The sequence below is a fragment of the Camarhynchus parvulus genome, chromosome 1A (assembly GCF_901933205.1).
Source record: "Camarhynchus parvulus chromosome 1A, STF_HiC, whole genome shotgun sequence".
In the NCBI taxonomy this organism is placed as follows: domain Eukaryota; kingdom Metazoa; phylum Chordata; class Aves; order Passeriformes; family Thraupidae; genus Camarhynchus; species Camarhynchus parvulus.
Window position 1 is genome coordinate 9,193,441 of NC_044586.1, and position 25,712 is coordinate 9,219,152.

The 25,712-nt window shown below is 41.2% G+C and overlaps 1 protein-coding gene across 1 annotated transcript in view; it reads right to left on the reverse strand.

Moving 5' to 3' along the window:
- Positions 1-25,267, reverse strand: part of STAB2 (stabilin 2) — an 81,147-nt gene extending 55,880 nt beyond the window's left edge. Inside the window, exons 1-16 of the mRNA XM_030959924.1 lie at positions 25,000-25,267; positions 22,645-22,778; positions 21,602-21,717; positions 16,979-17,064; positions 16,100-16,169; positions 14,191-14,286; positions 13,123-13,248; positions 11,480-11,676; positions 10,609-10,742; positions 5,839-5,972; positions 4,189-4,271; positions 3,417-3,566; positions 1,996-2,139; positions 1,155-1,217; positions 943-1,062; positions 265-318 (exon numbers count right to left, since the gene is read on the reverse strand). Coding sequence (XP_030815784.1) covers positions 265-318; positions 943-1,062; positions 1,155-1,217; positions 1,996-2,139; positions 3,417-3,566; positions 4,189-4,271; positions 5,839-5,972; positions 10,609-10,742; positions 11,480-11,676; positions 13,123-13,248; positions 14,191-14,286; positions 16,100-16,169; positions 16,979-17,064; positions 21,602-21,717; positions 22,645-22,778; positions 25,000-25,083 — 1,791 coding nt within the window. The 5' untranslated portion in view covers positions 25,084-25,267. The remainder of the gene's footprint in view (positions 1-264; positions 319-942; positions 1,063-1,154; positions 1,218-1,995; positions 2,140-3,416; positions 3,567-4,188; positions 4,272-5,838; positions 5,973-10,608; positions 10,743-11,479; positions 11,677-13,122; positions 13,249-14,190; positions 14,287-16,099; positions 16,170-16,978; positions 17,065-21,601; positions 21,718-22,644; positions 22,779-24,999) is intronic.
- Positions 25,268-25,712: the final 445 nt, after the last annotated feature.

Here is a 25,712-nt window from a genome sequence, read left to right on the forward strand (position 1 = left end):
CCATTTCTTTCCTTCCTTCCCCACAACAGAGACTGGGCTGGGGATGAACTTCCCCCCAGGAAAAACAGGGGGCTTTCTTAGAGGATGGATAAAACCAGCTCTTTCTGAAAACCAGAAGACTGATTTTAGCAGAATAGGCTCAGAGGTAGCTCGATTTTAATGGCAGAAAGTCTTTTTCCTGCTACTCTTGCCTGCAGCCCTGACAATGCCCCTGCCAGTGGCTCCTGTCCCTGTACCCTGGGCTGGCAGAGCAGCTGTGCTCACCTCAGTGTTGGAGACAATGTGATATCGGACCAGCTCCAGCAGCTTCCAGGAACCCTGCCAGGGCACAAAAGAGACTGTTTGACCCAAAATGAGCCTCAGAAACCCAGTCTGGCTTGTTGAGCAGACGTGGGGATGAGAACAGCCTCACTGGCTGGTGCACCAGAAATCTCTGGGTCAGTCAGTGGCGGTGTTCAGCTAGTGGCAGGCACCCTGGCATTCCACGCCCTCATCCCTACACCACATTTTATTTTGACATGGGCCTTCCATGGCATGGATCTGTTTTGGGACAGGCAGGAGGTGTCCAGGGGATAGGATACCAATATCCACCTCCTGGGACCCCACCAGCAGTGACTCCCACCCTGTGGGAGCCTTGTGGCAGCTGTTTCCCTTGACTGTTCCCACCAAGGATGGTGCATTTCAGGAGAGGTTTTGGGGCTGTGCCAAGTGTCTGTCCAGGCTGTGATGTCTGGGCAACAGCAGAGGATTGGGGACCTGGTGTGGAGGAACATCATCCCTATATGGGATAGGAGACTCCAGATCCTCTTGCTCTCTTTAGTTGTTAGAGATGGTTTCAACCTTGATCATAGGAGCTAATTCAGATGAACACTGGACAGTGCATGTATGAATCTCCTGTCCATCTGCTGTCTGAGAAAGATTTGCCTCATAGAAAGACTGTACCTCTGCAGAAAGCAGGTAATCCAGAACCTCAGCTTTCATGTTACTCAGAGCCTTGTTACTTGGAACAAAGACTGTGTAAGCCTGGTTGTCCTGCTGTAAATCCACTCCTAGGCCAGTTCTCTGTTTTGGTTTAAAAATAAAAGTGAAATTACATATTAATGTTGAACAACATCTGAAAGTAGCCTTGTGTAATTGCTTTAATGGATCCTTACCTCTATCAAAGATGTAAATTGGCTGTATCTTCCATTAGCCTGAAGTAATGACATTATAGTTTTCTGAAATAGGATAAAAGTAAGATTTATTTTAGTTGGGGAAATGAAATAAGTGCCCGTTCTTAGGAGACATTTCTTGACTTGCTGTGTGAATCTCAGTTGTTACAGGCTGAGTGCATCTCATTTGGGGGGTTGGTAGTGCTTGGAAATGATTGAGATGGCAGCACTTTTTTTCCTGGTGCTATGGTGGATTATAGTTAGATTTTGTCATTTTCCTGAAATATTGGGTGATCACAGGAAACACAGCAGTGTGTCTATGGGTAAAGGGTTTTTATCCCTTCATCCCCAATAAAAAAAAAAAGGAAGATGAGTGAAATATTTGAAAAATGCAACATAAGGAAGGGAATCTGGGCACCAAAATCCCAGAGCATTTAAAATCTTTTTTTTTTTTTTTTTTTAATATTAGCCTTTTGCAGGGAGGAATTGAAACTTTGAATACAACTCTTGTCTGGTATCTGTACAGATGTCCCTCCTTTTAGTGTGTGATTCTGGCATTCAGTGAAATTCACTGATCATGACTGCCAATTTTCCAAGGAACCAACCAGATGCAGTGAGAACATCCAAAGCCTCCATGGTCCAGCTTGGCAGAAGGGTGAATTTGATCTGTTTTTGTGGAAACTGTGTCCTTACCTTTCACTTTGAATATTCCTTCCGTGGGCTGATGTGCAGTGGCTCAGTAGAGTTGATTTAGTTTCTGTCAGTCACCCTCCTTCACATTCACCTCACATTAAACTATTTTAAGAGAAATTTTGACATTGCATGCCTGTAACTTAGGGCTCACCTCTTTGCTGCTCTCAAATGTTGGCTCCACGTTGTCCATGGCTTTGTCAATAATGTGCAAAATTCCATTGGAAGCAATAATATCTCCCTGCAAAATTTTTCCTTTCCCCCTTCCTCCTTGGATTCTAATCCTTAATTGATTATCCTGAAAGAAACCAGGCAATGGATAGTGAATTCTTTATTAGGAAATGGCAGCAGAGTGTGCACACAGGTTGAATGTACTCTAGGACCCATTCCTGTTGCCAACACCTAAGCAATTTAAATCTGGGGAGGCTAAAGATTGCTTCCAATGCTTATCAATGAAATGGAAAAAAAAATCCTTTGGATCAGGATCACATTCTTTTGCTTCAGAACAGCAAAACTGAGAACAGAAACAGAGGCAGGCCCTGAGGGGAGTTCAGTGTACCTGAAAGTGTTGTGGTGACTGCTAGTAATAAAAATCTGTCAGGAAATGATTTAAAATATTGTTGTACTGGAAAGGTCCACTCCTATAATCTTGTGGGACTCTAACCCATTTCCTTATATTCGATGTATATTTAAAACAACAAAATGTTGCTGATTCTGCACTGTACTGAAGCCTTCAGGAAACAAACAGGGCTCAGACAGCAAGAATATTTTCCTGTTACAAATGGAGTGTACTCACTGAACATACAAAATAGATATCTCTGCTCAGATGCCACTGATCTACTGCAAAAGAAGTACTTCTACATAAGAGGGCCCAGTCCATCAAGAGATGCATAATGGACCAAGAACAATAATTCCAGATTATAAATTCTAGTGTATCATCCACAGAGAACAAGTTTGTTTTTTTTTTTTAAACTGTGGGGCCAGACTGCCCTGATGATTACAGACATTGGGTCATTTGGGCTAATGCTGAATTTTGCTCTATATTTCCCATGGTTAATGGTCCCATGTTCTCTCTCTGCTGGGACTTCCATCTGCTGCCTCATTCCAAGGCTGCTGATGCTCACTGGGAGGTGGGATCTGTAGCTCAGTGCTTGCTCCATGGGAGCAGTGCTCACAGGTTTCCAGCATAAATTCTGTGGTTTTTTTCTCCCCCTGCCACCTCTTCCTTCACCTGGGCTCTCTTAACACCCCTCCCCTGCCCCCCCAGCTCTGTTGGTCATACCTGCACATTTAAGATAACATCATTTTAGACCAGTCTGTGTTAGTCTGCCAAGTCACTCAGTGCTGATGCATGACTAAAGGTAACTTTTTATTTCTGGTTTTAGTGGGAACTTTGATGCCAGTGAGGTTTCAGGTTTGACTTGAGCTCCATGTAGTACATGGCCAGGGCTGTGGTTTTTCCTAATCCAACTGTTATCTTCACCCTGATGTCTCCCTGCAGAAAGATTTTTCCTGCTCCTTGTGGAGGGAACAGAGAGCATTATCCCTGCTGTGGGAGGCTGAAAGGTCACTTACCTTTTCTCCCTTGGACATCTCTCCTGGCTTGCCAGTCAAAGTATATATTACATTAGCATTAGTCAAGCTACTGGTGTTCAGTTGACCTGCAATTATATGGAGTTTAATGAAGTACTGGGCTTTCTGTTTATTTTTCAGAAGATCCTTTACCTAGAAAAGTAGAGGAACAGAGATTTATTTCAATGCAGGCTTTATCTAAAAAAAATTTAATGTTGAATGCTTTTTCTGTTCTCTTCAGTTGTTACACTTTGAAATCAATATTTTACCCTGAAGTGAGGTGATGGAGTCTGAAAAAAGTGGATACTCTCTTGGTTTTGGTTCAGCTCACATTTTACCCTTATGTCCCTGCATGAGCAGCAGGTGCCTCCAGAACTGTCCTGCTGTCAGTGGAAGGTGCTACTTACATGTCAGTCTCCTTTTTGTTTTTTCCCTAAAGCCATTATGTTTTTTATCCCCCTTATGATAAAGGTGGCCTGCAGGCCTTGCTGCTGAGAATTCAGATCTTTGTTCAACCCCTGGCTCAGCAGAGTGATGACTTTGAGCATGGTCATGTAAGACCACCCAAAACCTAGCTTGGGGTGTGACAGTGTTCCACCCTAACTCACCAAAATATTTTGTTTTTCTTTAAAGTGGGAAAAATGCAGCCTGTGGCCCTAGATTTAAAAGTGTACTAGAGCAAATAATTTGTATCTGCTGAATCAAAACACAACACAGATGAGATTTCTGCAGAAGCCAAATCCCCCAAATCACTTCTTTTCTCTTGTTTACTTACATTTGTGCCTTTGAGTCCCTTGTTTGTTGGTACAAGCACAGTAAATGGTCCCAGAGTGCTCAGCTGCCATTCATAGGTATTTTCTTACGAGAAGAGGGAATAAAAAAAGTTTAAATGCCTATTGAAAACCTCATTTGCCAAAGGGACTGTGCAAAGATGTAAAAGGAGAACAAGCAATAATAGTATCTGATTATTAAATGTTAATTTAAGGTTCTAAAGTACAAGCCATTAAAAGATGAGAGACAGATGGGATGTGAAATCCGGGTGCTGCTGCATATTTGACACAAAATGAGGCAAAACATTCAGGATGCTTCTGGCAGCCTGGATTCTGTGGCATGCAGGCCAGAGCAAGGACACAGAACCAGCAGCTTCTTTGGGGATGTGTCCTTACAGGAAGACAGCCTTCTGATTTAAATCAATTCAGTCTCTATGGGGTGAGCAATATGCAGCTGATAACCTGCTGGTACTGCAAATATCAGGTAATCAAAACTAGATGCACTAAAGGTTAATTAGAATTCATTTACTACCCAGAGGCTATTTCTGTATCCAAGGCAGAAGCATGAGAGGCCACTGGTTCTGCAGCTGAAGGCATTAAATATTTCTGATATTCTGTTCTTTTCCTACAGGTATAAAATCAGAACTGAAAAAAAATCTTTATAGCTGTTACAGGTGTATTGTACAGAGAATGTATCTCAAAATTAATATGCTGCCCTACAAAACATCTATAAATACTTAGCTTTTGAAAGACACCAGTGTGGAGTGAACATATTTTAAGTTAGCCTGGTTAGTGGTTAATGTGTCTTTGTAGCTTCTGGCAAGTAGATCATATGGCACATTTATGTCCAAAAGTGAACCAAAGCACATGAAATCTGGATTGTTGTTAACTCAGCAGGCTGGGCACTTTTCAGACATGTGAGGAGAAATGCACAGAGAAGCTGCAACTGAACTCTCAGTGCTGAGGCAATGGATATTGTTCCTCAGCACTGAGTATGAAAGGCTCTGCCAGGTTTTGACCTTGGCCAGCTATGGGGGATTCTTATTCCTTCTTTTCAGGAGTTCATGGTCTTTATTTTAATTGCTGGGATCTGTGGGACTGAGCAAACTATATTAAAGAGAAAGATTTTTTTCCCCCACATTTACAAGTTTAAGCCAAAGATCCATCTCAATTCTAGCAGTTTGTTCAAACCTCAAATTTTTGGCCACAGAGGAGATGATGAAGGCTGTTAGGTTGTTCAGTTCACCAGGTAACTGGGAATGCCAGTGTTTTTGATGGACTAATGTGTGTCATTCTAGGCCAAATCTCATTTGCCCAAAACAGTGATGGGCAGGGAGAAGAAGTGGGGTAATCCCACTTGTTACACTGCGGGGCGAAATCCCCTGGTGATGTTAAATGATATGTGAGTGGTTGTGGAACATGTTTAGCACTTTTGCCTGGAAGTTCTTGCAGCCTGCATTCGTGGTGTGAGGAGCAGAGCAGCTTCAGGTGGTCTGAGGGGCTTTGCAGTGGGCAGCATGCGTGCTGGCATGCTGTGGGGGGGGGTGGGCAGACAGGGCAGGATTAGTCCCCTGGGCTCTGCTTGTGTTCAGCTACTCACCGAACCTCCACAGCCTCCCAAAAAACTCCCTTCTTTATCAAACCAGGACACTCACCCATGAGCAGGAGGCTGGATGTCAGCTTGCCCTGCCACTGTCCTCCCACTTGTGCATTCAGCTCCTGGAGGCGCTCCACGATGCTCCCATGGCACACGAACCCGTTCCCCACGGAGCCCCCCTGGCACGTGCACCTGGGGAGGGATTGGCATTTCAGCTCTGCCTCTCAATAAACTGGCACCAGGCGTCACCTGCTGCTCCTCTGAAGGCATTTTCAGGAAGCACTGGTGCACTGTGGTTAATTCTCTGCTTCTGCATGCTCTGAAGCGTGTCAGTGTGTGGGGCAGCCTGGTGGCTGCTTGCCCCAGGTGGTGGGCTCTTGTTAGCTGGGCCAGGAGACAGCAGCGTCTGTGTCTGTCTGGCAGGACCTTTGACTAGAAGCTATGTGCAGCCTCTGTTTCCAAAAGTGTTGTGGCTGCTGGAGCCCAGAAATCTACAGAACCTACCTGTGGGGGGATAGAATGTAAGAAAATAAAGATAGTGCAGAAGGCAATCTCACCCCTGAGTAGTTGCAGCTGCACTAATCACCAAAGATTAGGAACAGGCCACAGCTGTGTCCAATAAGGATCAGTGCTATAAAGAGTGGGTTAGCTGGGTGAGGAGAGAGTTGAAGTTTGTTGTCTGTGCTGTGAGGAGCTGCCCATGAGAAATCACCAAGAAGGTATGGAACTTTTGCAGTAAGATGACAACACCTATCCTGTTTGTGGGTGAGGAGAGAGCAGAGTATAAATGTGTCAGGTGTGACTCTTGCAACAGGGAGTCTGTTTTGTGAAGAGCTCACTCATGATGTGGGATTTGGCAGGAATTAATGGTAGTTAAGGGAGGTGATGGTGTAGCTGCTTTTTTCCTCACAGAGAAAAGCAAGGCACAATTCTTCCTAAGAATATTTCTGAGATTCACATTCTCTGAGCCTCAGAGAAAGGAAAAACAATTCTTATCTCATTTGCTGTGCCTGTGTAGAATGCAATATGGAGATTGTTTACCCAAAGTGATGGTCTTTTGTTTCCTTGGCCTATCAGGGCCAAATGTGTCTGGGTGTCAGGACTGTGGGCTGATAGTCACAAGATTTTGTGTAGTTGTGTGCAGAGTTGAGTGCTTGGCAGATTCAGTTTAGGTGTAGTGTAACGCAGTGTAATATAGTATAGAATAATATAGTGTAATAAAATAATTAATTAGCCTTCTGATAAGATGGAGTCAGATGCATCATTCTCTCCCCCTCATCAGGGGCAAAAATATCCACTGTAAGATAGCAGCTCATCAGTACTTGAAATAGCTGCATTGGTTTTGTAGAAAAAGGTTTTTTTTTCCTTTCAACAAAACAAAGTGGTGGTTTGTTACCCTGCCCTTTAAGTAATGCCACCATTTTGGGCATTAACACTTGTACTTTTAACTTTTTTTTTTTTTTTTCTGCTGCAGCACAAAATCTTGTGCTTTTTTAGATGTATGTGTTGCTGCTGCTGTCTCTCTTCTAGAAATAGCATCTCATATGTAACACCCTGTCTGTCTCCTGGGGACTCCAGCCTGTTGGGGTGCCAGTGGGGTGTGCCTGACCCAGTACTCTGAGTGCCTAAAGCAGACCCGGGTCACAGTGCCCATGAGATGGACAGACAGACACTGGATTAACAGTACCCTTCCCAATTAAGTCTGCAGCATGTTCAATATTCATATCAGCTCGAACCACAATGGTTCATCTCTCTGGATGTTTTTTTTTTCCTAATGGCATCACTGGAGAAGGAACATTAGTTAATGTCAGCAAAAGATGCTCTTTCTATAATTACTCATTTGCATGTGCTGGTTGTTAAAACCCCACTCCTGCCCCTAACATGCCACAGCAGCACCAGCCAGATGCCAGACCCTCTCTCTTTTTCCTATCTATGGTCTCTGCTGCAGCTGTTTCTCTAGTGAGAGCAATATTATTGGAAAGTCCCCACAGGTCCCTGCAATCTGGGGAGCTGCATAGAGGCTCAGAGCGTTGAGATTTTGGCCAAGAGTCTCAGGCTTTGACTCTGCTCCTGGGTAAAAATGGCAGTCTGAAAGCAACCTAAATTTTTAGGATGCTATTCTGAGGGTGAATCCACTTCTTTCTAAGGGCATCTCTTGAGCAGAGAGAGCATGACTGTGGAGCCTGGATGAAGGGTTTACAGCTGGGAGAGAGGAACAGCTGCTCCTTGGGAGCTGATCCATTTTTTCTGGTGGGGCAAATATTGCTGAATTGCTGTAGGTAGCTCCCTTCCACTTCTGAACAAAAAAGAAAGCAACTAAGACTTCAAAGGAGCTGAGAAATAGCAAAGTAGAAAAAAGCAACTACCCTTGAAATATGGCACAAATCAGATCCAGGTTTCAAAATAAAGCTCTCCTCTCTTTTTCATCCAATGTTCATAAAGAAGCAGGTGTTTAAACCTAATAACTTATTTGGCTATCATTTCTGGGGGCACAGTGAACTGCAGAAATGCCTGCATGGTTTGAAACTGCTCTCCTGAGGACAATACTGCTCATAACTGAGTGGGCATCCAAGCGACATTGTTTGGATTTGTGTGCCAAAGGAAAGCATTGAGCAATTACAGATTTGCACCTATTGCATGGGATTGAACCCTTCAACCTGGGTGTTTCCTCCCTCTTTCTGGTGGAGAAATTGATTTTCTGTGGCTGGGCATGGGGAAGACCAGCAGGACTGGAAAAGATGGGAACTGTCACCACTTCAGCTTATTCAGGGAAGAAAAAACTCTATTTCTCTGGAAGAGGAAAGCTCAGCTTTCTGCGTCCATTTTACCAAAACCCTCTATAATATAATAGAGTTTTGGTTTATGAAGCTACTAATTTCCACATTGAAGACCTAGAGGAGAAATAAGAGTGGCATTAAGAGAAAATAATAGAGTTTAGCTGGCAGTAGGGCAGCTCTCCTTGGAAACCAGAGAGGTTATGATCTAATATGCAGTGTAATTCTGCACTGGTTGGAGCTTCATAGGGCAAGGCTGAATGTGATTACTGTGCTGAGGCAACACCAGAGAAAGTGTCAGCACTCATTCAGGAAAAATCTATGTAGGTACATAAGACAAAGGCAATTGTGATTTTTGGGGAGGTTGTTGTGTTATAGTCACAACCCAAATGTTTGGGTTTTTAAATCTTTGCCTGTATGAGAGATTTATTCCTGTACAAATAATTTGGTTCTGGAGAAAGTAGAACTGTCTGTGTGAGAAAAGCTAATAGCACAACTGTGTCCTTAAAAAAAACCAAAACCAAAACAAAAATAGAAAGGAAACAATGCAGTTTTGTGGCCTCTGTTAGAGCTCTGTGTTTTAGAAAACAAACAAAAAAAGCCCTCACAAAATACATTTTAAATCTAAGATGCAGCCAAAATACACTCTGTCACTTATCAGAATCTATTTTTTGTGCCCACATTTACAAATTAATGCTTTTCTTTTTAAAGTTCCTCTTTCATAAAATGATTTTCCTTAGCTCAAGCTTTATTTCAATCCTACTCTATTCCTCTTTACTTTTTTTTACCATTAAATATAATTAAATGAATGATGTGCAGAGAATTTTTATTGTTCTTTTCCATCCATCCCCACTAATAAATTTTTAATTTTCTCATTCTAAGATTCTCAAAACTTTCTCAGCTTTCAAAAGTTGTTTTCCGATGGCAAAACAGTGACTAATTAGAGAAAAAAAAACCTCCTGATTTGGAATTTTATTTCAAAATTTCAGCTGCTGTTGTGCAGTATGGTAGTACTCTATACTAAATGTTGTGTGAGTCTGTAGTGAGCAGTTTGAGTAGCACATTTTGCTGTAGAAGAGAGCCAGGGGGTATTCTACATAAATTTATTTGAAATGCACAAATCTGATGCAGAAGTGGCGCTGGTATTACCCAGCCAGGGAAAGCTGCATGATGGCAATGAGAATATTCTCCTGAGAGAATGCTTTCTGTACATGATAATTTGTTCCCAACTTACAATAAATGGCCTGTATAGTCCTTCATGTTCAAGGTCTCAGCTCCCAAAAACTGTTATTTCAGGCACAGCTCTTTAACCCAGTGCCTGCCATCACTGGGCTATAGAAACATATAACCAAAATTCTGTGGTTTAAGAGAGCTTTGTAGAGTTTAGTGCCTTTTTCCTAACATCCATGTAGGATATTTCTGTGCAGCAAGAGCCAAGTCTGCCAGAGGTTTTGCAGTTTCCCACTTGCTTGACTCGAGGTTTTAAGGAATCTGCTGGGGTTGGTGTTGCTTTCACAGCCTGGGGGGCAGATTCCCTGGTTGTGTCTGAATTAGTGCACTCAGAAGGGGCAGGGCTCCAGTGCTATCCCATAATTAATGCTGATTAATTTTCAGCATGCTGCCTGGCATGTTTCTGGCCCACACCAGGAGCATTTTCCCTGGCAGTGCCCAGGCACAGTTGAAGGGAGAGCATGTGCCAGGGACTGCTGCCAAGGGAAAGTTACTCTGTTTTGGAAGAGACTTTAGCTGTGAGACAGACAATGCTGCTTGCCCTGAGGAAGAGAAAAGAGGTTTTGGTCCCTTTTATTTACTAAAGTAGAAATGACCTCTGAGTGCTTTAAAAATAAAACTTAATAGGTATTAGCAAATGGCCTGCTGAAATCTGTCACTGTGTTAATGGGCCTAACCCCATTAAATCTTGTGATTTGTCCTTGATAAAGAAGCCATTAAAGATAACTTCAAGAGGAGTCCATCTACAGGATTTGTTTTAGCAGCCTATTAACTGGGGAAGGAGGGAGAAACTGTGGGAAAATTTCACAAGCAAAAAGACTCACGTAATCTGTCCTGGTGCAACTGTTAAGCATTTGGCTTTTTTGTGGCAGGTGTTGTTTGTTTCACAGCTGTCCATCATGCTGCAGCCTTTCCCAGGTACAAAGTTGCTATAATGCTCCTTGCATTCACAGTGGGACTAAATCAAAAGGATGTGACAGGGGAGAGAAAATTAGCAGTGCACAAATTGTGAATTTCAGCATAATTTCTGACACTAGGGCTTGAACACAGTGTCTTAGTTAATCACCTGGTGAGTTCAGACACAAATATAAAGCTTATATTTGTACACACTAGCCTGCGTTTCAGCCATGTGCACTTCACTGAGACATGACCATGAACTGCAAAAGAACCCTGAATGATCAAGTCCCTTTTTGGCTCTTCAGGGTGTCCAAGCAAACCTGGCCTTTTGATGCCTTGCTTTTTTGATGGTGTGAGTTTTACACACAGAAATTGGAGCTATTTCCCAACACCATGAGAAATGTCTTTGTAAAGTGCTGTTCATTGGTTGTTTTCAAAGACTCAGATTGCTTCTTTCCTAAATAAACCAAATTTAGACATGTTTCTGTTGTACCAGTATAAGGACCCTGCTGGTTCTACAAGTCCCCTGTATCAAAGAGACAAAATTTTACAGGGAGAAGATTTATTTCAGTTGCCTCCATTTTGGGGAGACAAATCAGAGCTAAAATAGTCCCAGAAAAAACAACACTATTGCCATTCTTATTTTCAGAGAGGAGCTAAAAGGACTCCCTCCTGCTCAACAGCAGGGCTTATGGTAAAGCTAGGAATAGCATTTGATTTCCTTGGGAGCTGTTTCCATTCCCCCATGGCTTCTTTTTGGAGAGGAAGCATTATTCCTTGTTGGGCAGTTCCACTGACCTTTCCTGGCCCATCGTAGATGCAGATGCTGGAGTGTGCAGGGCAGCCCCCATGTGCTGCCTGGCAGGGGTCTACGGGCAGGCAGATTTGACCATCCCCTGTGTAACCTTCTCCACAGGTGCACTTGTGCTGGTTTGGCCCGAGGTAAACACAGCTGGCGTTAGGATCACAGACCTTTTCGGAGCACGGGTTGATAGCTTGTGAAAAAAGGAGCAGAGTAAATGAATCATTGCCCACAGTTCTAAAATTGAAGACAAGGCTTTACCAGCGCACCTCCATGCCAAACAAAGCCTGGGCAGACTAAACTTTTCATAACAGCCAAGTGTGAAGTGTTGTGGCCACGTAGAGATGGGAGAGGAGGAATGTGTTTGTGCTAACATAGCAACCAACTGTTTGCTTTTGAGCAGAAATGATCTCTTAACTTGGCAAATCGAGCTATAAACAGATTAAAGCATGTAACATGCTCATTAAAATATCACAACTATTTCCTTGTTCTCTGGTGGGTTTTAACTAGAGAATGTCAGGTGGGAGGTATGAGGTCTGTGCAAGCTTCAAGCACATGTTAGATCAGCTGGAAAATATTTCTCAATACAATAGGCCTTTGCTGTTTTCTTTCCTGTAGTTAAACAATATAATGTCATCAGTTCAGCTGTATGGAAAATTGTCCAGCATTTTCTCTGCTTTCAGGATGGCACTAGAAGCTCACTAGTTATTTTCATGAACCATTTTTTTTTTTGAGGTAGTAGCATTGCTTGTTCTTTTTCAAGATCAAGCAGTGCTTGGAGAGCATCTTCTCACATCTTTGTGTCCACGTTAGGTTGAGGTTAAGCAAACGTTGTGTCTAGAAGATGGCATGCCCTGGAGACACCTGAAAAGTGGGGCTTCTCACTGTTTTCTCCTCTTTTCTCCCTTGATTTCCCCTCAGCTGAGACTGATCTGAGCCAACCTCTTCTAAATTGTGCTTCCAGCATCAGATTAAACAATATTCTTTGTTGCAATTAGTCTGGAAAGAAGGACTGGTACTATAAGACGTAAAGTGAGTAGGGAAAAGAAAATCTGGACTCTTATAGAGTTAATTTGGGCAGTGAAAGACAAGTTGAATCTATAAAGACACCTCTAAGGTAGAGTTTACCTGTAGCTGGGATGCTATCAGCTTTGTTTCATGAAAAGCAGGAAAGCTAAAATGAGCTTTACTTGCCTGTAGAGTTTGTGCTTGCTGATGGAGCTGAGCTGTCACAGGATTGTTGCTGAATAAATATAAGCCCTTGGTTGCTGTTGTTAGGGAAGCAATCTTTGAGGCTGAACTGTACCAAGCAGAGGGATGTGACAGCAGTGGATTTGTAAGCACTGATTACCCAGTACCCACCTTATGTGTTTCAAGGAGGTTGACTAGGTTCAGTCTGATTGGACTGTATGCATTTATTCTGCATGGACTGTACCTTGTTAGCAATTGGATGGATGGGCTCCTGAAGCACATTTTAGGAGTTTGTTTCTTCCTGAAGGAATCTAGTTTGGTCTTTGGGATACGAACCCAAAAGAAAAATTAGATGGCGAGATGTGGCTCAAAAGCACATTCCATATCTGAGCTATAACACTAATGGTGGTGTATTTAAAGAACTGGGGCAGACATGGGAATTACTCACGTTCACATCGTGTACTGTCCCCATGGAAGCCAGGCAGGCATGTGCATTCCAGCTGTTTTCCATCCTCCCCTGAGGCAGCACACCTGGAGTAGGCAGGGCACTGCAGCGCCTCGCACTGGGCTACAGCTGAGGGACACGGGGACAGGTTAAGCTGTGCCTGTACAGTCTCAGGCTTTGGGGTTCTGTGGAAACCCAGGGCACCAGGAATACTTCTCTGCTCTGGGGTGCCCTGAGCCCCAGGGGAGCACTGACTTTGACCCTCATTCATGGAGAAAGTTTCTTAGACTTCAAGATACACTGGAATCCACAGAAGTGTGAAATAGATTTTAGAGAGTAGTGTAGGTGTATCACTTGGTGAGAAATTTAGGTTTTGGGATTTTTAATATTTGTGGATGGAAGCAAGATGGAGGGCACAGGGCTCCTCTCCTCACACAAGCACCCATGAACTAACATTACATTATACAGCCAATTAATTGCCACCATCAGCTTCCAATGACTTGGGCCAACATACTACCCAAACAAAGGCCTAACCCTTTGAACATCCATTGACCAAATCTCCTCTCCTCTGCTAGTCCTCTCATGCTGACTCCTGCCCCTCATGCTCATGGCAAGCCAAAACCACCTAGAGCAAGAACCTGGATTTCTTCTTCATGCTGCTTCTTCCTTTTTCTTCATGGGTTTGCATGGCACTCTGTAATTGGGCAGAAAAGTCTGCATTGCAGCTCTGTGGGATCAGTTATTGTGTTAAAAGGGAAGATAATCTAGATGTCAGTTCTTAATTGGACAGTTTGGTCTTAAAAGACCTTGTAACAAGAGATTGTTGGCCATTTTGTGCCTTGCTGCAGAACTCATGGTTGTGAGACTGTTTTACTGATAAGAAATAATAAACAGCTGAGTCTGAACATGAAACTCCCATCTCAAGTGCCTTCAATCCAGACCCAGAGAATCCGATAACGTTCAGCCCATGTTTGGTTGCTCTTGCATGACTAACCTGAGACCAATTCATCCTCACCAGTCCCACCTGTATCCCAGCTGCTGAACACATCTCCTGTAGAAAATGCTACTTACGCTGGTCACAGCGGAGCCCTTTGTATCCAGACAAGCAAGTGCAGCTCCCATCCCCTGCAATCCCACTGTTGCACACTCCATGAACGCAGTCACAAACTACAGGGAGAAATGGATTTGCTTTGCTGAGCAAGGATGGTGCTTGGAGAGCAATCATTGCTCATAGCAAGGTGTGTCCTGGCCAGCAGCTTTGGCCAAGCCAAGCTCTGACCTGAGGGCCTGAATTTATAGGTGAGGTGATCAGTACTTGCAATTGCATACATCAGTAAATAAAACATGAAGTTTTGAAGGCTGTTAACAGCCCCAAGTCTGAAAATCTGCAAAACACACACTGTAAACACCAAACTGACTTGTGGCTAATGTCATAAAACTTGCAAAGTTTGAGAAACAATCTGAAGCCAAAATTGGATATAATGTGTAATATGGACCTCTTTATTATCAGTTAACCTATTGCTTGGTTTTACCTCTACTCTGTATCTCTTGCAAACCTTAAGAAGAGATGAGATTTAAGACCTTTCTTTTCTTCTCCCTAAACAGAATTTATTTAGTTGAAAGCATAATTAATCACTGTAGAGGTCTCACACTTCTCTCTTCCTGCAGTCTCTCATTTCTGGTTATATTCTGGTTATAAACCCAGTGACAATATGCACACAAGATGATGCATTCACAGTCCAGGCAGCTAAGAGAGCCTTTAAAAATAATTTTTGAAGCCTTAAGTATTCTGAAAAAGGCTTTATAGTTATAACTGAATTATGGCAATGATGCTTTTTAAAAAGGACATTCAGAGTTACACTTGGAAAAGTCCAGAAGACGTACAGAATTGTATTGCTAACTTCATGTTTAAGCTGCAGTGATGTAGCACATCCTCTTCCCCTTAAAAACATAGCTTGTGTTCATGCAAATCCCCTGCACTAATTAATTAACACCTTCCTACCTATGTTAATAGTCATACTGTAAAAACCAGGAATGTCTAAGGTATTACTGAAAAGCAGCCACAAATGAGCATTGTTTATATTTTATTTATTTTAGAATACTTGGAGGGGCTCAAATATCTGACAGCTGAAGTGTGAAATATTGCTTAAATTAATATGTAATTGAATCCTCCAGTACCTTTTTGGGAAAAAAAATTACATTTATGATATTAAATGCATTCAAGTACCGTATTTTCATGAAAATGCTGGCTCAGTTATGTTTCTGTGTATCAACACTGGCATCCAGTGGACAGCTGGTAGAAAAAAAGCCTTTGAGCCAGCAGTGGTGTAGGAATTATTTATTATTTAGGAATTATTTAGAAGATTATTTAAATTGAGACCGTAGAAAGGCTGACTGAGATTATTTAAATTAAGACCATTTGAGACTCCTCAAAAGTAGAATTATGTAGATCTTGAGGGAAGAAAAGGAGTTTTACTTTGAGATAAGCAACAATTGCCACTTAAGAATAAGACTATTTAAAAATTTTTTTCAGGCAGTTTTCTGGTTTTTCAGTGTGATTTTCAGCAAGGGTCAGGGAGGTAAAATAGTAGAGACCGTTAAGAAGCAGGCAAAAGTGGAAAATGCTATATGCATATATACACTTGTGATACATGAACATTTTAGAAAGTGTATGTGGCTTTAACTGCTCCTTCAGACTTCCACTTCCGATAGATGTATAGCTAATCAGTGAATTCATCAACCACCCGAACCCCAAAACTAAAACACATCCTTTATCACACTTTTGACAGAACTTATATCTCCCTGGCACAAAATAGAGCAAAGAGCTCTCTTTCCTTTCCCCATTGTGTTCTCTGAGGCAGACAGCAGCCCTTACTGGGAACTCTGGGCCCTCCACTCCTTTCACTGTGATTTCTTAGAGTCTGAATACAGCTTTCACTCCCTTCTTTTCCCTAATCAAATAAAGCAAGCTCAAATTTACCTGATGTGCAGTCAGGACCGAATAAATTGTCTTCAGCACATTTTTCACAGGCTGTCCCAGCAAATCCTTTCTGTGAATTACACAATGGAAATCAGAACTTAAGTTTCTCATCTATCTCTATACAGACAGATACATGCTTAGCAAGCTGAAAACAGCATCCTTTGCTGCCAAAATAAAAAACCATGACAGTTTCAATGAATAGCTACCACAATCTGGAAAACATTGTCTTTTCAATGATCTTGTCCCTACATCTTTTTAAAAAGTAACCTTTAGATCTTCAAATCAGATGTTCTAGATATCAAGGTAACAATAAAGTAGAATAATCAAGCCTAATGTCCAAATCATGCTTACAATTGTTAGGTTGTATTTCTGGCTGCTTCTACCTCTGTCTCTTTTTCATATGTCCCCAGAAAAGCATTTTTGATGTAAAGTTAGAGGGGGAGGTAAAAAGGATTAATTTGAAATTTTCATTAAAAATCTATTTGCCTGAGGTTAAGCACTACACCTTGCCCTCTCAGCAAAGGAGCAATGAATGGAGAGTATAGCCCCATGTATTTCTATTTAGGGAAAAAAATCACAAGTTTAAAATTTAAAAAACAGGAACAGAGCACAATTAAAATAACAGAGGAACTCAAAACACCTGTCTCAGGAAGGCAAGGTGAAAGAACTTCTTACTAATTCCACCCGAACACGCTTAAGTCTGGAGAAATAATAGTGTGAAGATTAATGCAATCCAAGCAAGAAATGAACTCCAAGCTGATCACTGCTGTTTCTGGAACATTTTCCTTTAATGTATTTATAGAGTAGGGCATACATTACTCCTCAGGTCAGCTTACATGCTATTGTTGATTTGTTTTTCATTGAAAACAGAGGACTCACCTGACAAGTGCATGTTCCATTCCCAGCCATGCCCTGTGAGCAGTGTCCTCTCCCATTGCATGGTGATGCAGCTCCCCCTGGACATGCTGGAAATGACAATGTTTGAGCATGAGTCACCTTGCTGTGACCCTTGCGCTCCCCTTGCACACAGGTGGCCACCTTGGCATCTGCAGAGTTTTGGGCCAAACAGGGACTCTGTTTTGCAGCTGCCTGAATCTCTTCACTGGAATCTTAGCATCAGCAGAGACCACCACCCTCTCTTGTCTGGGAACTTAGGCTAGTGACTGTGTGTGGAAACCCACTGGGAATATTTCTCTGTCTGCTCTGGGGTGCCCTGACCCCCAGGGGAGCACTGACTTTGACCCTCATCCATGGAGAAAGTTTCCTAGACTTCAAGATAGACTGGAATCCACAAAAGTGTGAAATAGATTATAGAGAGTAGTGGAAGTGTGAAATTCAGGTTTTGGGATTTTTAGTATATTGTGGATGGAAGCAAGATGGAGGGCACAGGGTGTCATCCTGGGCTTCTTCTTCATGCTTCTTCCTTCTTCTCCATGGGTTTGGGTGCCATTTTGTAATTGGGTAGAAAAGTCTGGATTGCAGCTCTTTGGGATCAGTTATTGGGTTAAAAGGGAAAATAATCTAGGTGTCAGTTCTTCATTGGATAGTTTAGTCTGAAAAGACCTTGTAACAAGAGATTGTTGGCCATTTTGTGCCTTCTAATGAAAAGCTGCTGAACTCACAGTAGTGAGACTGTTTTACTGATAAGAAAAAATAAACACCTGAGTCTGAACATAAACTACCATCTCAAGTGCCTTCAATCCAGTCCAACAACTGGAATCCCCACAACTGTGGTCAAAGGATGAACAAAAAATAATTCTAAAGTACCACATGGTTTTGTTGCTGCTGATCCACCTCTGTCTGCCACACCCTAAGCTGTTGGCTTTTCTGGCACAAGTGGAGCTTGCCTGAACACTTCTGTGGTTGATGTAACTCTGATGGATTGATAATTTGCTCTCAGGATTTTGTTTGATGCTAAGTTAGGGTTTAATGAGCCTTTTTTCCCTCCCGCCAAAAATTGCATTTTCTTTACGTGGGAATTTTTTTTTCCTTTTCCCTGCTACCTTCATAAGACTGTGATAATTTATTCAAATGATCTTGGAAACTGAAATATCTAGATATCTCACAACCAAATCCTGTCCAAGGGGCTGTGGTCACTAATCAGATTTGTGTGCCACAGGTGTGTTATGCTCCTCAGTGCCTCTGATGCTAAAACCATGGTTACAGGCAGCAGTATGGAAGGTGAGACAGTCTGAACAAAAACCCCAGCCAGCAGGATGACATAAGAAAAAAATGACCATACTTACAATAATAATATTCTAGTTGTTTTGTCTGAAAGGTTTCAAGATTCAAGTCTTTACTGAAAGACTGCCTACAGGGAATGTATATTACCATGGCTTTTAGTCAGATCATTCTGTCAGGTTTTCTCTCCTATAGGGATTCCCTTATTTTTCACAGTTGTCCTGCCCCTCCTTGGAAATGATGTATTAACTATCTTTCATAAACTTTTCCTTCCTGTAATTAGAATTCCCATTAAGTACCATAACTTTGTTGCAGGTGGTATCTAAATGTATCTAACTCCTACTGGCATCACAGGTACTCTGCTGTACCTAACTAGTGGATTTATTACTTATAAAGAGTCTCAGGGTTTGTTCTGCGTGGGTGGGCATGGGCAGCACTGGATTTATGCTCCCCCTGCCTAAATTAATCCTGATTTAGAGTATTTAGGTAATGTGGAAGTTTTACTAAGGATGAATTTGATTTGGACAGGGTGATGAGCAAATAAGTGGATGTACATATGTGAAAACTTAATTCCACTGAAAGCTTTGGCTTTATACCAGTTGTTAATATTTCTTAATTTATTCCTTAATGCTGTCTGAGGTCTACTGCATCTGCTTAAGCTTCTTTTGAAAACCAATAAGTTTGAAGATGAAAATTTAAGTGCTGTTTATCTCATACATGCTGAAATAATAAGATGTTTTAAGAATTTAGGTTAAATAACTACAAATGAGGGAAAGTAATAAATACATATCCTTTAATCTTTAAAGTGGCTTTTAGTGAATGTTGTTTTCTGGCTACCATATGACAGCTAAATCTTAAAGGTTCATGGCAGCTGTTTAATAGTTTCACAGAATTAAAAAAAATATTTGCATTGATGCTTTTTTGAATGTGCAAGGATAGATAAAACTCAGAGTTCATGGTATAATTCCTACAAAAAGTTGCTTTAAAATTGTTGACAAAGCAGGTTTTATTTTTGCCCTTGGCATTCATTACACTCCTTGTCTTCGCTGTGTCTTGTCTCTTGCTTTGATACCAGCACCAAGGGACAGCTTTATCAGCAGTGGGGTAAATTACCAGATTGTTGAACAAGTTTGGCCAGGCAGATAAAGAGCTTCCTGCAACTCCCAGAGCCACAGGAGGCAGTGCTGGGACGCTGGAGCAGGGCTGGCACAGTCCCCTGCTGCCACCCTGGGGAGAGGCCAGACCTTTGCTTTTATTGATGATGCTTTTTGAAAAGCAGTAAGAAAGAGATGCTCTAGCTCATCTCTTAACAGCTGTCAGAGTGTGAAGGCCAAATCTTTGAATCTAGGCCAAGAGAACCTAAATCTATCAGTATTTTTTTCCCCTTCATGGACTTAAATTCAGCACTTTCCAAGTGTTATCAAATAGAGCCTCTTAAAATACTTCTCTTCACCTGACTCCCTGTGAGGCTGAAGCAGTGAGTAGTGCTCGAAAAGAAGTATTTTGAACCATATAATTTGATAGTATTAAATTTAGTATCTTTCTTATCTAGCCTTTATTTTTTCTTTGAACATTCCCCCCCTTTATTCTTGCAGTCCTTTCTGCTCTGTTGGTCATGCCATACACCTTTCAGCTGGTACCCAGGCTTTTCTTAGGAGCCATGGAAATACTTGCCCAGCATGGGAACCTGTGCTGGGGTAAAGAGCAGCTCCTGCTGCACCTCCAGCAGCTGTAGTATCTGTGGCTGGTTGATACTGGCAGTGTTGAAAGGCTGTGCTCTTTCCCCTTGGATCTTTTCTGATCCTCTGCTTTTCTCTTTTTGACTTTATGGCCTTTTGCAGAGGGATTGGCGTGCAGCTGGATGGCTTGGTGTGCTTTGTGGGGAGGGAAGGGGACAAAAGATTTTTCATTCGTGTTGTGTGTTTCAGCATGTGCTATCATTTAAGGAAGTCAGAGTGCTGTCTAAGACCTAATTTTGTCCTTGCCATCAAATGATAAATGTAAAGCAAACCCCTAGTCAGGGATTTTTGCCCAGCCTCAGGAAGGACCGTCTTTCCTCCAAACATTTCAACTTGTGCCATATTCTATTACAGAGGTTGTGATAATGTGGACATAACTATTTTTTCCCCTCCAAACGGGGCAGAAACAATGCTGAGACTATGATTATTTGCTTTTTGGGGTCAGGAAGTTTGTCCAAAGGAAGAGAGGGCTTCCTTGCCTTGGCAGCCTCCTTCTCACAGTGGTGCAAGCAGGAGGGCTCTGGCTCTGGGGCAGGGGCTCTGCCCCTCTCCAGAAATACTGATGTCCCTCCAGAATAACTTTGTGGCTGCCCAGAGCACCCTGATCATGGCAGGACGAGCTCCTGGGCTGCATTTGGAGGTGGGGAGGTTAAACCACCCCACAAGTGACTCTCTTCAGAAGACATGACCGCACACTATGCACTCAGCCCTTTGCCTGGCTTTTCTCTTGAAGCTACTTTGAGCTGCTTTCCTCTAGTAGATAAATCACTGGTGTGATTTATCCATTCATCTGCCATTTGCCTTTAGTAGATAAATCACTGGTGTTTAAATAACAGCTTGGGCTAAAATTATAATTTTTTTTAAAAAAATCTGTTTTTTGGACAAAGGACTTCACAGACATGGAAACAGACCTTGAGGCCATTAGCTAAAGGAGGAAACACTCTGGCTGGGCAAGGAAACTTCCTCTGTGGCTCTGGATGCCCATCTTGGCAGCCTGAGATTTGATGCATTTGTGGAGATGCTGAAAAGCTTTTCCTGAGAAAAGGGGCAGCAGGAGGGGAGGCATTTCTGATTCCCTTCCTTCAGTAATGACCTTCCGCATTCACAGGCAGTTCAGAAATTGTTTCAAGTTGAGCTAAAAGAAAAGATCCTCCCTGCATCATAAAATCAAGAATTAAAGAGATTTGGAAATATTTCAGATGAAGAGGAAGGTGGTTTTGACCTAAAATGAAACATTTAATTTGTGGTTGTAAAATCTTAATTTTTAAAATCCTTTTTGGTGGTCTTCCTGAATGAAATAACTTTGCGGGCATTGACTGCAATGATTTTTTAAAAAAATTTCAAAATCCAGGAGGTTTTCTGAAGCTCTTTATATTTTTCTTTGTAAATGAAAATTTGAATATATTTTTTCTTCAAATCCCCCTACATTTTAGCTGAAAACTGCTATTTATTTCTACTTTTATAACAAGCTTGGAGGAACAAACTTCTCACAACAATAGTTTCTGAAAAGAAGAAAAGTTACTGCTTTATTTCTGTTTAAATTCTGTATGGAAATAAAACCCCAAAGCCCAAAACAACTCACCCATGCAGTCTGGGCCCCAGTGTCCCTGGCAGCACTCAGGTTGCTCAAATTCCTTCACACAATGGTGCCGACAGCCCGAAAAAGAAAGTGTGTGTGTTTTAGTTTCCAGGTAATATCTGTGGAAAAGAAATATGTTAGAGCTGTTTTAAAATACTTAAAAGCCTCCTGTGGAGGGGGAAACGAAGTTCTTAAGTTCTTCTGCTTTCAGTGGCAGACAAGAGAACTTTAAGCTTGGTTGCATTGATCTACCTTTTTTCTTCTTCATTAAAACTTGCATTCAATGTCAAGGTCTAAAAAGATCCTTGGAGCTGTTTCTTTTGAACAGTGTATTTATCTTCCCACCCCAGCCTAAATACAGCCCATTTCTCCAATTTTTGATTTGAAACAGTATTTTAAAAATTGTTTAATATCAAGATCCTTTAAATTCTAAGTAAGCTGAAAATAGTTACATTTTCTCTAAAGTAGTTATATTTTCTCTAAAATACTGCTTCTTTTCCTCAATTGGAATGGCAAGATGTCAAATTGTTTTTGAGCTATCTCTTCTTGCCCTTCATTCCCCACAACTCCCTGATCTAGAAGTGTGAAAAATACTTTATTTATATTATATATAAGTCTAACACCTAAATATAGTATATAAATTTATAATATATTTTTGTATCATTCGTATCAAGTATGCAGAATAAATATAGAAGAGACTATGATTCTATTCAAAAGAAAATCTGTTAGACCATCAATAGCAATGTTTATTTTTCCTCTTCTATCACTTGCTGTTTAACTTCAAGCATCAAACACCCTGAATGCATCTTGAGTTCTGGAGTTGGTGAAGCCAATGGTAAATGTTCCATAAGAAATATGCGTAGACTAGAGAATGTTTGATGTGTATTAATATTTTATAATTATTACTAAATATTAATATTAGAAAACTAGGATTAAATATAATATTAATATTTCTAATAGTAAAATATTTGAAACAATTCATTTCATTAATATTAATTAATATTAGAAACCAACATTAATGAGAAACGCTCTGACAGAGCAGATACCTGCAGTCTGGTGTCCCAGCCCCGTTGGTAATTTGGGTGTAACCAGCAGGGCACTGGGTGTCAAGGTTTAAAGAGCAAGGCACACATTTAGTTTTCATTCTAATGAGCAGCTTTTGATCACACTGCTTCTTCACCTGAAATAGGAGCAGAGTAATTAACAAGAAGGAAAAACACTACCCCAAGTGACATTGCTGAAAAATGACAAGTTTAACTCAGCTTTGTGCTCACTCACAGCTCTTTTCTGTTCAGCGGGAGCTCCTTGTTTTGGAGCTAAACTAGGAAATAGACCACATATTAGTGCTGTGCAGGAGCTTTGTCTGCACAAAATATGTTCAACCACTGCAGGATAAACCATTCTAAGTGTAATATTTTTCCTAACAGCACTTTATCAACAAATGCTAAGTTTGTCAGACTTAAAAGCCAAGTTAGAGAGACAGCATCAGCCTAGGGAGTGTTAGTTCCAAAGCTGCTGACAAATGCCTTCCCCACTCAAAGGCAAAAATTAAACAAGGTGTGGAGGAGGCAAAATTAAATCAGCACCACCATACTCATCTAAAGGGCTGTGGCTGGTATTTTCAGATTGGTGTCAAAGAATGACATCTTGCTTTGCATTCAGATCTAATGAAGGTTTTGGCCCTGACCCCACCAAAACAGTCAGAGAAGAGCTGCCCCATCCATTTTGATTTTTGGTTTTTTTTTTTGTTTTGTTTTGTTTGGATTTTTTTTAAAACCTGTTTTTATGTGTGTATTTTGAAGCAGTAAGTCTTTGCTGAACTGCATCTAATGTTGGTTTTATCTTTTTTCTTGTTGGTATTTGTAGAAGTTCCTCGTTCACAAATGGTGAGAAATGACCTAATTCAGAGTATGGTTTTTAAAAACCAGCAACATAACCCTGTGCAGCCCAGACCTTCTGGGCACTCATGGGATGCTGCAGCCCCTGCAGAACCTCACAGCAGGTCTGGGTGGGTACCCTGGCACCTTGGGCAGGAATTCCACCAGTCCCATGGTGGTCCTGCATGAAGCCCTCACTCAGCAGTTTCTCAGCTTTGCAGCTGGACATTTCAGCAGCCAAGTGTGTGAGGATGTCTCAGACTCTGATAAGGAGATTTAGCTCCATAACCTCTGAGCCACTACATGTGATTGCCACCACCCACATAAAAGCACATTTCAACATCTATTTAGTTGTCAGATTTTAGTTTTCATAAGTGCACTGTTGAAATCTGATCTGGGTAACATTGAAATATTTGAAACAACGTTTTGTTGTGTAGGTGCTTTTCAGGTGTCTTTGAAGTAAAAATGTGGCCTTTTCCCAGATGTGGGTATAACGTGAATACAGCTTGAAAAGAAATTTGGTTGTCATCAAAAAGGCACTCCACAAAATTTCATTTTTGGAACAATAAAATTAATTGAGTCTTTTGAAAAGGAAAAATTTAAATAAAAATAATTTATGCCCTTTCTCTACCACCCGCTATAAAACACTATTTGTTTTGGAATGGTAACATTATTTCTATTTTCTCCCAATTCCTCATTTTCCCTCTTTTTCTTTAGAGAAAATGGAAGAAAGTTGACTTTTTAGTGACTCTTCTTTTAGTGACTCGTCTTTTAGTTTGTTGGGTTTTTTTTAAGAAAAACATATTTCCCAGTACTTTTTGTACATTTCAATGTATGTTTCCATTTAAAAACTACAACCAACCAACAACAATAGCAACAAAACACCTGAGTGTCTTCCCCCTTCCAATTCATCTCTGTCTTTTTGTTTCCTCTTCTAAATCTCTTCTGCCTCACTACAAGGCTGGCAAAAATAGATGTTGTGAAATCCCACAGATTCACAGTATTGGTACATGACAAATGCACCACTTCCCCAAAGGTATATAAACCTTTAATTATGTTTACAACTTTGTGTTGTTACTTTACATAGCTCAATTCCTTCGATTTTTATCCCTTACCTGTCTAAAATAGCTTTTTCCTCCTTTTACTTAGTAGGAACAGATAATTTTTGCTATAGAAAAATTTCTGATTTCTTCTGGCTTGTCAGAAGTCCCAATCAATTTCTTTTGATAAATGCATCATTTACAGTCTTTTACCACATGTGCCAGTTTTAGAGACTTTTTCAGTGTACTCATGCTATATCATTTGAGCCAAATTCTCATACAGAATAAACAGATGCATTTTTGTTATTTCAGAGGAATTACTGAATTAAAGAGCTCTCAGGTTATATAATTCATTGTGATATGCACCAGTGACTGTTAAAGTGAGTTTTTCTGCCATAAGACACAGTATCTGATAACTGTTCTCTCTATAACACAGAGTAAAACAGACAAATAATAATTCACTATGCAAAAAACTGCTTCTTACCTCATCTTGGACTTGTGATGTCAAACAAAGTTTCATTGCAACCAAAAAAGCACAAAAGAATAAAAACCCTTGACTTTTTTCCATTGTGAACTGGAGTTTTTTTTTCAGAGCCGTCCAAGCATGGAAATTCAAATTTTGACACGAAATGATTGTCAGAGGTGCTGTTTCTTCTGCATTCTCTGGCAAATACTTTTAACAGGGCTCTTGTCTTCCCCAAGGTAAATGAGTGAAGGATAAGGCATGCAGAGCTGGCCTAGGCAGGAGAGATTCCAAAATGCAGGGAATTTACTGAAAGCTTTCACTGGAAAGCTGAATAAAGCCTCCCTCGCTGAATGACAGGATATCCTGACAGGGCTCCCATCATTTATTCCTCTCTCTGGAGCTGCTGATAGTACAAAACCAAGGACACTGAACTGTTATGGCAGAAGATGATTTTAGGTGAGCATGGATAGGGGGCTGGAATAGCCACTGGGCTTTTTATTATTACAGTTATTTAACTGATCTAAGGGAGGGCAAAGGATCTCTGGAAGTTGGTTTATCAGCCCTAATAACATAAGGATAGGTCACCCCAGTGTGGTTCTGATGGATTTTATGTCAGGAGGTCAAAAGAACCTCTTCCAGATTTGGTTAGCTAAATAAAAAGGGGCATATTTTTCTCCCTTTTTGCTATTTTTGTTAAATAGTTCTGACTGATTTTCTGGAGCTAAGCAGAG